Source organism: Sinocyclocheilus rhinocerous, unplaced genomic scaffold (genome assembly GCF_001515625.1).
Source record: "Sinocyclocheilus rhinocerous isolate Xijiao unplaced genomic scaffold, SAMN03320098_v1.1 scaffold126, whole genome shotgun sequence".
In the NCBI taxonomy this organism is placed as follows: domain Eukaryota; kingdom Metazoa; phylum Chordata; class Actinopteri; order Cypriniformes; family Cyprinidae; genus Sinocyclocheilus; species Sinocyclocheilus rhinocerous.
In genome coordinates, this window is record NW_015662929.1 from 192765 (window position 1) to 207573 (window position 14809).

General features: G+C 37.8%; 1 protein-coding gene across 1 annotated transcript in view; it reads right to left on the reverse strand.

Moving 5' to 3' along the window:
- The window catches only part of LOC107728425 (anoctamin-5-like), a 43185-nt gene extending 34664 nt beyond the window's left edge, over positions 1–8521 (reverse strand). Inside the window, exons 1-3 of the mRNA XM_016538586.1 lie at positions 8234–8521; positions 5375–5436; positions 3227–3358 (exon numbers count right to left, since the gene is read on the reverse strand). Coding sequence (XP_016394072.1) covers positions 3227–3358; positions 5375–5436; positions 8234–8300 — 261 coding nt within the window. The 5' untranslated portion in view covers positions 8301–8521. The remainder of the gene's footprint in view (positions 1–3226; positions 3359–5374; positions 5437–8233) is intronic.
- Between the last annotated feature and the right edge of the window lie 6288 nt (positions 8522–14809).

Below are 14809 nucleotides of genomic sequence, written 5' to 3' on the forward strand. Positions count from 1 at the left end.
TATTCAAACATGCATACACTCTAAAAAATTATGGGTTGTTTCAACCCAACTTTGGGTCAAATATGGACTAACCCAGTTGTTAGGTTAAATTTTTAAATTAAATTTTTAACCCAAAAGTTGGGTTAGTCCATATTTGACCCAAAGTTGGGTTGAAACAACCCAGCATTTTTTAGAGTGTAATTATAAATAAAAAAGCTTCTCTTTAGTGTTGTTTTATAGCTAACGAATGAACTGTGAACAGTGAATAACTTTGCTGAGGTAAATGCAACGTCAAGTGACAGACTGTTCGCAATATGTTTTATTGCCATCTTTCCGCGGTTGAAACAATGATTGAGCGATTACATTAGACATGATACATTTTGGTAAGCTACTGTATCTTTCAACATACCTTCTGATGTTCATTCGTGTTTATTTTGCACTGTAACTTATTAAAGTGGAAGAGACTCTTGAACTGCTTGGACTGAGGTGCTAACCTAACTGAGGAACCTAACTGAGGTGGATCCGTGTGTTCATTGCTGCATGTCTGTGTATTGTTACCTGTCTGATTGCTCGTTCAGCGTTGCTCCGGCAACCACGGGGCTGACGAGCTAATCAGCGCGGCTGCACCTGCCGCTCGTTCTGTCCTGTCTTTATCTGTCTCGTGTGTTGTGCTGCATGTTGTCAGATCGTTGTTTGTCCTGGCTCATGCTTGTTGTCTCTCCAGAGTCTGTGTGCCCGGCGGATCTCTGCCTCGGATTATTTCCAGTCTGGGAACCCATCGAAGTCTCGCTGGATTCCACTGCCCTAGCTGGATCGGGTCAGGATTTCGCAATCCCCGTGTGCTCACGTCTACTCACCTGAATCATCACGTTTGGCTTGCGACCCTGTTCACTATTTATTGTCACAATAAATCACTTCACTTGCAACTGGATTCTGAGTTCTCTTTCCGTAACAGAACGATCTGACCAGGATGGATCCAGCAAGTGCAGTGGAGCTCAGAGACGTTCTTTCCGGCAGCAGTGCTCGCATGGAGCAGCAGGAACAGCAGATCCTGGCTACCGGTCGAGCGGTACAGACGCTAATAACGCAAGTTTCGGATTTAGGAATCAGGAAGCGCAGTGGGACATGTTTAGGCATGGACTGGCCGATCGTATCACCAATGAAATATACACGTTAGAACTACCCACCTCACTTGACGGGTTGATTGATCTGGCTATTCGAGTCGACAATAGACTGCGACGACGTGACGAGCGAGCCCTACAGATGTCGGCGGGTAGGAGGGGCAATCAATTCGCCGTTTCAACGAGGGCTGGCGGGCGGAGTCGTGGTGGAGTAAGCCTCCTCTGAAGTAACGCTTCTCTCAGTCCAACTACTCCTAGGTAGGGACACATTCCCTTGTAAAGCTCTCATTGACTCTGGTTCAGAGGGAGATTTCCTGGATCGCAAGACAGCGCACAAACTGGGAATTCAGTTGGTTCCACTCGACTCACCCATCTCTGTCAGTGCACTCTGCGGGCAGTCTCTCTCAACTGTCACCCATTCCACGCAGTTGGTGAGGCTCGTCACGTCAGGCAACCACACTGAGAACATTTCTTTCCTTATCACCGACTCCCCTTTGGCTCCGGTGGTCTTGGGTCACCCCTGGCTGTCATTACACACCCATCGAAGTCTCGCTGGATTCCACTGCCCTAGCTGGATCGGGTCAGGATTTCGCAATCCCCGTGTGCTCACGTCTACTCACCTGAATCATCACGTCTGGCTTGCGACCCTGTTCACTATTTATTGTCACAATACATCACTTCACTTGCAACTGGATTCTGAGTTCTCTTTCCGTAACACTGTCACGTCACATTTAAAAGTGTCAAAATGAATGTACAGGATTTGAAAGCTAAGACTTTGTTTCTTATCAGAAGTAAGAAAGCATAAAGCTCTTTGCAATTATTGGATGGGAGGCGCGCTACAATTAATGTTTGATGTAATGTTTGCGGATCTGGCAACCCTGGCTTGAACTACAGGTGATTCATAGGGTCAAATAGAGCCTGCTTTAATGTCGCTGTTTGTAACTGTTATTATTGTCACGTTAATTTTGACAGCCCTAAATTCAACAGAGAGCTTTTCTTCACACACAGTATGAGCTGCAGTCTGACACGTTTTATATATAATCGGCCCTGATCATCAGCTGATTTTGAACAATCGACCGATGGCCGACAATTAAATAAATAGCATTTGTCGGCCGATACCGATTATTGGAAGATACATCAGCGCATCTCTAATCTTAATCATTGCAAAATATGCTTCAGTGCCTATCCATGTTACAAACGTGTGTTTTTAAAAGGGGCCATGTTGTACAATTTTGTTATCTCTTAAGTCCACTTAAAATGTTCCACAAAGATGGAAGAACTTTTTAAAAAAATACATTCTTTTGTGTCTTGCAGAAGAAAGTCAGTCATGCAAGTTTGGAATGACATGCGGGGGATTAAATTATGATTTTCAATTTTGGGTGAACTAATCCCAAGACTTCTATATGTAAATGGCATATATATATATAGTAAAAAATGTATGATGAAAACATTTTTATTTAAACATTAAGACAAATTAAAAGTCAAATTAATTATATGATATTCTGATTAATTCATTGCATTTATCAATACTTGCTAAGAAAAGCCTGCAATGAGGATAATTACTTCATAAATACATTATTTATAGAGTTGGGTATCAAGAACCGATTCCAAATTTCCAAGAACCGTGTATTCGATAAGACACGTGCATTTCGATTCCGCTTAACGATTCCTGCGTTCGCATTTTAATGTGATTTGAAACGATTTAAGTGCAGGAAGGGAAAGAACTTGCATCTGAACACATCTGAAACGCGAGCACAGAGAACAGCTGTCCCGGTGCAGGTTCCCAGGACTGACTTCTCTTTCATATTTACCGACACAAAAATATGTCAGTATTTCATCATAAACACAGTCGTTTTTTGTCGTAAGTGAACGACACTTTTTTGTTAAAACCATAGGCAAAGTTCCTCTTGTAGACCTAAGTGTTCTGTTCTGTAGGCTGCTGCTTTTTGCTCATGTTATTCAGCTGCAACAGAACGCTTTGTAGAAAGACAGTATAAATATGTTTGACAACTATTGTATATATATATATATATATATATATATATGATAAAAATGTGGTTTTCATGATATGGCCCCTTTAAGACACACTTCAAACTGACGCACAACACAAACACACTCCTTCTTACCCCTTTAAAGCTGGTGAGGTGCTGCTGTGGTTCAGTGTGTTCTCTCTCACACTGCTCACATACAATCACTGAAGAATGACTTGAGCAAACAGACACAGCGCTTGTGCATTCAGACACAACACTCAGCATGGACTTCACAGACAGGAAGAGACAGAGAGAAGAGAAAGGGCGACAGTCACAGATGAGTGCGCTTATCAAGATTCAGTGCGTTTTGATGTAATTAACACTGATGGGAGTCTAAGAAAGTTAAAACCATAAAAACATTAAAAAAGGCCAAGAAAAGGGTTGAGAAGGGTGGTGGACAGATAACAGGGAATGTGAAGTGAACTTCAGTCTTTATTGATGACAACAGCAAAACTCAAACTATTTCATCAGAGGAGTCTGAGAGGAATTTGAGAAGGGGGAATGATCAGCAGAGTAGTTCACCCAAAAATGAAAATTCAATAATTATTTACGCACCCTAATGTCATTCAAAACCAGTATGATTTTATTTTCTCCATGGAACACAAATGGAGAAATTCTGAAGAATGTTCACTCTGCTCATTTCCATACAGTGAAAGTGAATGAAGAACAGTGAATGGTGGTTGGTTGAGCTCCAAAAATAGCAAAAAAAAAGAACCATACAAGTATCATAAAAACTTAGTCAGTTCAACTCATATTCAAGTCTTCTGAAGCCTTAAGATAACGTTTTGAGAAACTGATCAAAATGTAAATAATTATTCATGTTACTATGAAAATCCTCCCCTCTGCCACAACTCTAAAATCTCTGTCATGCATGCATACATTCAAAGTCAGCACGTTATGATCAGTTACGAGACATATGAGACCAGTCGTGACTGAGTGTTTGGTATCATGTTGTGCCAAGTCTTAATATGCGAAAGTATGAATGAAGATTTGTGAGCAATGGAAGAGGGGACACAAATCCTTTGTATGACTTCAGTCATATGGACTTTAAGATACTTTATGTTGCCATTTTGTCCTTTTTAGAGCCACAATCCCAATTCACTTTCACGATATGCAAAACAGCAGCATGAACACTGTGTGACGCTTCATATGGTTCTGTGAAGTTTTACAGCATGTGGATGAGCAAATGAATGCTCATTTCTGGATGAACTAAACCATCAAAAGTAAGATCTGAAAGAATGTTTCTGAAAGCAACATTTAGCGAACTGAAACTGTACAACTGTAAACCAAAACAAAGATTAACAAAACTGCAGTGACAATGGAAGCTCTTTGGGAACAGGTACACCTTATTTTTCATATGCAAACTAATGGGCATGTATGGGGAAAGGTGAGCAGATTTGAATGAATGTGTCATGATGGTAGAGCACCTGTCTTGACAAACACAAGCTGACCATTGAGCATCAATATGAGCTAATAAAGTATATGTGGATATTTATGAGTTTCCATGCACTGTTTGTCTCCCTGTGTCTTATGCATATAATAAACAGCTCTTTATTAACGCATTGTCCTTTGATAATGCACACTTTGTTCACAGGACATATGTCATTGCTTTTCTTTGAAAACCACTCTATTGAGTCACAGCATGTCTATTTTTCTTGGGTAAAAAAAAAAACTCATAACCTGCTATATGACACCTGCTTCTGATTTCTATTGATCGGGATGTACAATAAATGCAAAAATGATTCGATTATAAACGATGCTAGTGTGTTGTGGGTAGTTGCCCAGGGCATTGCTTTGCTGTTGCTGAAGTTTTCTGAGATTGCTGATACGCAGTTATAAGGATGTTCTATATCTTTAATGTAAGTCTATGGAATTTGTTCACCTCTTAATGAGATGGTTGCGCCATAGAGCACTGAGGTATTTCCCTGCTAAAAACACCAGCATTGCTGGTCATGTTGTGTTTTGGATGCTGGTGTTCCCAGCAGGCTTCATAACCAGCAAGATTCCCTTGCTGATTCAAGTTAAGACCATGAAGGCCATGCTGGTTGATTAGATTATTTAGAGGTAAATAGCAACCACAAGTTAGACCAGCATGAAACCTCCACTAACCAGCATAAATCAGCCTGGACCGACATGGAAATTCATACTTTCAGCGGGGTTGTGACAGTACTATCAAATTATTCAGAGCAGAAACTGAGGCACAGGAGAACTTAAACTGGTGTTTGAATGTGTAAGAGTTTTTACCTCTGCATTTTCAAGCTGAAGAGTCTCCTTAGCCGAACTGGCATGGAAGCCATTGTTTTCTTCTGGAACAGAAAAATTACAAAATAAGGGGTGTTAATAGATATTCACTCGACTTCAGCAAAAATTCTTCCCTTTTCTAGTCGCTTCTTCAAAAAAATTAGCTGTTGTGAAATCAGTGTAAATTCCTTATGATAAAACTGAGACTTTCTGACTTATCTCATACAATAAAACCTCAAAAATACTTCTCATCAAATGAACACATAAGGAGCCAGAATTACTAAACAGGGCAAATTAGCGTGAGAGCACAATCTCATAAAAGCATAGATGGGAGTGGAAAGTTCTGTGGCTGATCTAGTGACAATGAGCAAATTAAAGACTTCAGACGCAGCCAGAACATTTCTATATGTCTCACTTTTGGGGATAAAAATTAGGTCTGAACTGACATTCTGACTTATCTCATACAATAAAACCTCAAAAATAGTTCTCATCAAATGAACACATAAGGAGCCAGAATTACTAAACAGGGCAAATTAGCGTGAGAGCACAATCCCATAAAAGCATAGATGGGAGTGGAAAGTTCTGTGGCTGATCTAGTGACAATGAGCAAATTAAAGACTTCAGACGCAGCCAGAACATTTCTATAATGACCAACACAATCTGCCAGAAGCAGTGTGCGGTCGCAAACAAGCAGAGCTGATGATCATCAGGTTACAGGTAATCTACTAACAACACAAGGCACAAAATGGGTTAAGACATGTTAAATAATGGTGCAAATACCAACTGCAAACCTTAATAAATCACCTTGCATGATTCATTTAAATACTCTCCTCCCATAAATTTTGTGTTTGAAAGGGAAACTCCTACAAATGCATATGCAATATATAAATATATATATATATATATATATAGTCAATATGACCATGCACCTTTATAAGAGTATAGCAGACTAGATACATAAAATGCATTTAAACATAAGTTGTCACTCTATATCTCACAATATGTCTAAAAACTTAGTTTTATGAGCCAAGCTCTGTTTCAAATCATATAATGCAATGCAATGCAATGATGACTGAGAGATGTACAAATAAATGTATAAGTAAACAATTTGCTGCTGACCATTTTATCTTGTTTATCTTGAAATATTACTAACAATATATAAGTTATTCTTTTGTTACTTTATGAAAACCAGTTTCAGAGTAAGGGCAGCTAAGCATAGCTTTGGCAGAATCATAACAGCGTGTTATCAAACCAGCGATTTCTACACACTTTCAGATGAACAATCTCTGCTGTTATATAAAGATAACTGTTTATAACTGTGTGTAGCTGTAGTCTACGAATGTGACAGTGGTCTTTCAAACAAGCCATTTAAAATGAAGCTAACGATTATTATAATTTTTTTATTTATTTTTTTTGCATAGCAATAGTTTACTTAGTTTTGATTGACATTCAGAATTATATTACATCCACAATGACTTACATTGCTTTGGAGGTATAGTATTTTATGTTCTGTGTGAACTGAACCCGTGACCTTTGTTGCTGGCACCATGCTCTATTGTTTGAAAATACATATTTTAGGACAGAGGTCCTCAATCCCGTTTCTAGAACCAGCTAATAAAGAGCTTTTTTCGCTGCCACAAAACAAGTCATCTAGATGCAATTGTAGGTACAGGGTGTGAAACTGGAAGTGAGAACGCTTGCTGACACAGGAAACTATGAACATGAAGCATGCGCCACATTTTGTGGTTAGTCATTATATCAAACGCAAACAAAGAAAAACAAAAAACTTTAATTTCAAAATGGTATTAACATTAGTTACAAAGTTCGTTATGGGTCAAGTGGCAGTGAAATAGTGCATGTTAACTAATGTGGCAGTGAAATAGTTGCATGTTAACTAATGTAGAAAGCATAAATGTAGAAAAGATGATAGAGGCCTTTATCAGCTTATCAAGGAACTCCTTTAATGCTGTGCACATCATGCTGGGACAAGAGAAGACAAACTGAAGTCAGCAACATTCAGACAAGTCTGACAAAGACAGTGATATTCACTTATTCATATCTGTAGTCGCATCAGTACATGTGACAAGTCATATTTGGATTCACTATCAATCTTACTATGATGTTTTTACACACACTGGAAAATCTGTTTTACACCAGTGTTTTGAAACATAGTGTACTCTATACCACAGACCAGTTTATGAGAAATGTAGAGTAGATCTGGGCTGTTAAGTAGTCAGAATGTCCCCTAACACTGCAATGAGTTAAAAAGAAAATGCTTTGGCTGTTGGCATGTAGAGAGATTATGACAGAGAGAAGGGAAAGTAGCTACATGACCATTTAAGGTGAAACTAATGTATATGTATATTACACAACTCATATTTAAATCAGAATTCTTAATTAATGATAACAGCGTCTACTTTTCATCTTCATACTATGTTACAGGGTAACTAGTACATCAATCTCTATATTGTTTGCTGTTTACAAGAAGAACAGTGCTAGGAAAAAAATAATTTAAAGTTCTCTGTCCATATACTGAACTTCACTGAATGTTATGAAATGTGAACTTCTCCTAACGAGCACACATTATTTAGTAAAACATACAAATACAATAAAATACCTGGTTTAAACTTCATTATTATTAAATTCACTAACTTCAAAAAGTTGCAACGTAACATTGGCGCACAGTTTGGACGGAACGGATGCGGTCATTTGTACTCTTCAGGCCATTAACTCTTAAAAGACCATTTGAATAAGAGAAATGGCAAACAAAAGTGGTAGCTAACTTTTGAACGAAACACAAAACTGAGCTTTTGTGGGTATATTTTTAAACATAGCGTGTAAAGGCGTGTTGCAGACACTCACCGCCGCCGGAACAACCAGTTCGGTCCATTTCTATAAGCGTCTCATCACTCGACTTTCCTCGATTCATTTTAATCAAGTGTCCTGATTTATATTACATGTGGATTTGTTGTAGTTGTAGAATCAAAGCGCTTTCTGCCCCGTGAATGACCGTTCAGTTCACGCTCAGCGGGTCAGATTTGCCCACTCCGGTTTGTCTTGGGTCTCCGTTGACGATCCCTACTATGGCTATGAGAATATCTCTTCTATTAATATGTACGACCAAAGGCTTCACTATTGGACGGTTAAATGAAAACGTCAGCATAGGCTAATTAATATTAAAGCACTGCTGGTCTTTTGCATGGGAAGGCTGCAAAGCAACGCCGCCGGGGTCTATTCACTCTCTCTTCTGCGCTGCCTTGTTTTAAAGGCGACGGATGTAAAACGACCGCAATTTTGTCGGCACACTATAAAGGGATGCACATCATTCTTACCCTTCATGTTTTTTTTTAAATCGTTTTACAAGTTTATGGTCTATGTGAAATTCAGTGGAATATTAGCATACATGTCTTCATTCTTAAAAGCTGACTACAAAATAATACAATATCGTGTTATGTAGCTCAGAATGTCTTTCTTTCTTTCTTTCTTTCTTTTATTTTGAACATGATGGCTATTTACTTTAGGTTAATGTTTATGGTTCGGTTTAAGGTTAATCTTAATTAAGGTCCATACTTACTTTTTTTTATTTACGCTGTGATGGGCCTCAGTAGATAATAATATCACGTATCTGTACTGTAAATCTATGTTTTAATTGGCATTAAATTAAATTTGCTGTCTACACTGACCAAAGGTCCATAAGTCAAGTCAAGTCACCTTTATTTATATGCAATACAGATTGTGTCAAAGCAGCTTTACACACATGCAGTGACAATGGAAGCTCTTTGGGAACAGGTACACCTTATTTTTCATATGCAAACTAATGGGCATGTATGGGGAAAGGTGAGCAGATTTGAATGAATGTGTCATGATGGTAGAGCACCTGTCTTGACAAACACAAGCTGACCATTGAGCATCAATATGAGCTAATAAAGTATATGTGGATATTTATGAGTTTCCATGCACTGTTTGTCTCCCTGTGTCTTATGCATATAATAAACAGCTCTTTATTAACGCATTGTCCTTTGATAATGCACACTTTGTTCACAGGACATATGTCATTGCTTTTCTTTGAAAACCACTCTATTGAGTCACAGCATGTCTATTTTTCTTGGGTAAAAAAAAAAACTCATAACCTGCTATATGACACCTGCTTCTGATTTCTATTGATCGGGATGTACAATAAATGCAAAAATGATTCGATTATAAACGATGCTAGTGTGTTGTGGGTAGTTGCCCAGGGCATTGCTTTGCTGTTGCTGAAGTTTTCTGAGATTGCTGATACGCAGTTATAAGGATGTTCTATATCTTTAATGTAAGTCTATGGAATTTGTTCACCTCTTAATGAGATGGTTGCGCCATAGAGCACTGAGGTATTTCCCTGCTAAAAACACCAGCATTGCTGGTCATGTTGTGTTTTGGATGCTGGTGTTCCCAGCAGGCTTCATAACCAGCAAGATTCCCTTGCTGATTCAAGTTAAGACCATGAAGGCCATGCTGGTTGATTAGATTATTTAGAGGTAAATAGCAACCACAAGTTAGACCAGCATGAAACCTCCACTAACCAGCATAAATCAGCCTGGACCGACATGGAAATTCATACTTTCAGCGGGGTTGTGACAGTACTATCAAATTATTCAGAGCAGAAACTGAGGCACAGGAGAACTTAAACTGGTGTTTGAATGTGTAAGAGTTTTTACCTCTGCATTTTCAAGCTGAAGAGTCTCCTTAGCCGAACTGGCATGGAAGCCATTGTTTTCTTCTGGAACAGAAAAATTACAAAATAAGGGGTGTTAATAGATATTCACTCGACTTCAGCAAAAATTCTTCCCTTTTCTAGTCGCTTCTTCAAAAAAATTAGCTGTTGTGAAATCAGTGTAAATTCCTTATGATAAAACTGAGACTTTCTGACTTATCTCATACAATAAAACCTCAAAAATACTTCTCATCAAATGAACACATAAGGAGCCAGAATTACTAAACAGGGCAAATTAGCGTGAGAGCACAATCCCATAAAAGCATAGATGGGAGTGGAAAGTTCTGTGGCTGATCTAGTGACAATGAGCAAATTAAAGACTTCAGACGCAGCCAGAACATTTCTATAATGACCAACACAATCTGCCAGAAGCAGTGTGCGGTCGCAAACAAGCAGAGCTGATGATCATCAGGTTACAGGTAATCTACTAACAACACAAGGCACAAAATGGGTTAAGTTAAATAATGGGTTAAATAATGGTGCAAATACCAACTGCAAACCTTAATAAATCACCTTGCATGATTCATTTAAATACTCTCCTCCCATAAATTTTGTGTTTGAAAGGGAAACTCCTACAAATGCATATGCAATATATAAATATATATATATATATATATATAGTCAATATGACCATGCACCTTTATAAGAGTATAGCAGACTAGATACATAAAATGCATTTAAACATAAGTTGTCACTCTATATCTCACAATATGTCTAAAAACTTAGTTTTATGAGCCAAGCTCTGTTTCAAATCATATAATGCAATGCAATGCAATGATGACTGAGAGATGTACAAATAAATGTATAAGTAAACATAATTTGCTGCTGACCATTTTATCTTGTTTATCTTGAAATATTACTAACAATATATAAGTTATTCTTTTGTTACTTTATGAAAACCAGTTTCAGAGTAAGGGCAGCTAAGCATAGCTTTGGCAGAATCATAACAGCGTGTTATCAAACCAGCGATTTCTACACACTTTCAGATGAACAATCTCTGCTGTTATATAAAGATAACTGTTTATAACTGTGTGTAGCTGTAGTCTACGAATGTGACAGTGGTCTTTCAAACAAGCCATTTAAAATGAAGCTAACGATTATTATTATTTTTTTATTTATTTTTTTTGCATAGCAATAGATTACTTAGTTTTGATTGACATTCAGAATTATATTACATCCACAATGACTTACATTGCTTTGGAGGTATAGTATTTTATGTTCTGTGTGAACTGAACCCGTGACCTTTGTTGCTGGCACCATGCTCTATTGTTTGAAAATACATATTTTAGGACAGAGGTCCTCAATCCCGTTTCTAGAACCAGCTAATAAAGAGCTTTTTTCGCTGCCACAAAACAAGTCATCTAGATGCAATTGTAGGTACAGGGTGTGAAACTGGAAGTGAGAACGCTTGCTGACACAGGAAACTATGAACATGAAGCATGCGCCACATTTTGTGGTTAGTCATTATATCAAACGCAAACAAAGAAAAACAAAAAACTTTAATTTCAAAATGGTATTAACATTAGTTACAAAGTTCGTTATGGGTCAAGTGGCAGTGAAATAGTGCATGTTAACTAATGTGGCAGTGAAATAGTTGCATGTTAACTAATGTAGAAAGCATAAATGTAGAAAAGATGATAGAGGCCTTTATCAGCTTATCAAGGAACTCCTTTAATGCTGTGCACATCATGCTGGGACAAGAGAAGACAAACTGAAGTCAGCAACATTCAGACAAGTCTGACAAAGACAGTGATATTCACTTATTCATATCTGTAGTCGCATCAGTACATGTGACAAGTCATATTTGGATTCACTATCAATCTTACTATGATGTTTTTACACACACTGGAAAATCTGTTTTACACCAGTGTTTTGAAACATAGTGTACTCTATACCACAGACCAGTTTATGAGAAATGTAGAGTAGATCTGGGCTGTTAAGTAGTCAGAATGTCCCCTAACACTGCAATGAGTTAAAAAGAAAATGCTTTGGCTGTTGGCATGTAGAGAGATTATGACAGAGAGAAGGGAAAGTAGCTACATGACCATTTAAGGTGAAACTAATGTATATGTATATTACACAACTCATATTTAAATCAGAATTCTTAATTAATGATAACAGCGTCTACTTTTCATCTTCATACTATGTTACAGGGTAACTAGTACATCAATCTCTATATTGTTTGCTGTTTACAAGAAGAACAGTGCTAGGAAAAAAATAATTTAAAGTTCTCTGTCCATATACTGAACTTCACTGAATGTTATGAAATGTGAACTTCTCCTAACGAGCACACATTATTTAGTAAAACATACAAATACAATAAAATACCTGGTTTAAACTTCATTATTATTAAATTCACTAACTTCAAAAAGTTGCAACGTAACATTGGCGCACAGTTTGGCCGGAACGGATGCGGTCATTTGTACTCTTCAGGCCATTAACTCTTAAAAGACCATTTGAATAAGAGAAATGGCAAACAAAAGTGGTAGCTAACTTTTGAACGAAACACAAAACTGAGCTTTTGTGGGTATATTTTTAAACATAGCGTGTAAAGGCGTGTTGCAGACACTCACCGCCGCCGGAACAACCAGTTCGGTCCATTTCTATAAGCGTCTCATCACTCGACTTTCCTCGATTCATTTTAATCAAGTGTCCTGATTTATATTACATGTGGATTTGTTGTAGTTGTAGAATCAAAGCGCTTTCTGCCCCGTGAATGACCGTTCAGTTCACGCTCAGCGGGTCAGATTTGCCCACTCCGGTTTGTCTTGGGTCTCCGTTGACGATCCCTACTATGGCTATTTTGAGAATATCTCTTCTATTAATATGTACGACCAAAGGCTTCACTATTGGACGGTTAAATGAAAACGTCAGCATAGGCTAATTAATATTAAAGCACTGCTGGTCTTTTGCATGGGAAGGCTGCAAAGCAACGCCGCCGGGGTCTATTCACTCTCTCTTCTGCGCTGCCTTGTTTTAAAGGCGACGGATGTAAAACGACCGCAATTTTGTCGGCACACTATAAAGGGATGCACATCATTCTTACCCTTCATGTTTTTTTTTAAATCGTTTTACAAGTTTATGGTCTATGTGAAATTCAGTGGAATATTAGCATACATGTCTTCATTCTTAAAAGCTGACTACAAAATAATACAATATCGTGTTATGTAGCTCAGAATGTCTTTCTTTCTTTCTTTCTTTCTTTTATTTTGAACATGATGGCTATTTACTTTAGGTTAATGTTTATGGTTCGGTTTAAGGTTAATCTTAATTAAGGTCCATACTTACTTTTTTTTATTTACGCTGTGATGGGCCTCAGTAGATAATAATATCACGTATCTGTACTGTAAATCTATGTTTTAATTGGCATTAAATTAAATTTGCTGTCTACACTGACCAAAGGTCCATAAGTCAAGTCAAGTCACCTTTATTTATATGCAATACAGATTGTGTCAAAGCAGCTTTACACACATAAGGTCTTAACTAAGTGTGTGTGTGTGTGTGTGTGTGTGTGCGTGTGTGTGTGTGTGTGTGTGTGTAAAGCTGCTTTGACACAATCTGTATTACATATAAATAAAGGTGACTTGACTTAAAACATAGATTTACAGTACAGATAAGTGATATTATTATCTACTGAGGTCCATCACAGCGTAAATAAAAAAAAGTAAGTATGGACCTTAGTTAAGATAGTGTGTGTGTGTGTGTGTGTGAGTGTGTGTGTGTGTGTGTGGTTCAGGTATACCCTATGTTATGGGGACAAAATGTTCCCACAAACATATCAATATCCAAATTCCTTGTCCTTGCGGGGACAGTTTTTGGTCCCCATGAGGAAACAAGCTTATAAATCATACAGAATGAAGTTTTTTGAAAATCTAAAAATGCAGAGAGTTTCCTAAAGGGGTAGGTTTAGGTAGGGTTGGGGTAGGGCGATGGAAAATACAGTTTGTACAGTATAAAAACCATTACGCCTATGGAATGTCCCCATAAAACATGGAAACCTAACATGTGTGTGTGGGGGGGTTGTTTTGCTATAGTTGTGAAGACCAAATGTCCCCACAAGGATAGTAAAACCTGACATTTTTGACTTTGTGAGGACATTCCTCACAAGGGAAATAAATAATTAAAAATACTAAATGAAGATTATTTTAAAATGTAAAAATTCTGTGAGGGTAGGTTTAGGGTTAGGGTGAGGGGATAGAAAATATTGTAAGGTCAGTATAAAAACAATAGATGTCTATGAAAGTCCTCAAGTATAGTAAAACAAACGTGTGTGTGTGTGTGTGTGTGTGTGTGTGTGTGTGTACCTGGTATTTATGACATTATGGGGACCAAATGTCCCCACAAGGATAGTAATACTAGTAAATTTTTTTACCTTGTGGGGACATTTTTGAGGTCCCCATGAGGAAACAAGCTTATAAATCATACAGAATGAAGTTTTTTGAAAATCTAAAAATGCAGAGAGTTTCCTAAAGGGGTAGGTTTAGGTAGGGTTGGGGTAGGGCGATGGAAAATACAGTTTGTACAGTATAAAAACCATTACGCCTATGGAATGTCCCCATAAAACATGGAAACCTAACATGTGTGTGTGGGGGGGTTGTTTTGCTATAGTTGTGAAGACCAAATGTCCCCACAAGGATAGTAAAACCTGACATTTTTGACTTTGTGAGGACATTCCTCACAAGGGAAAT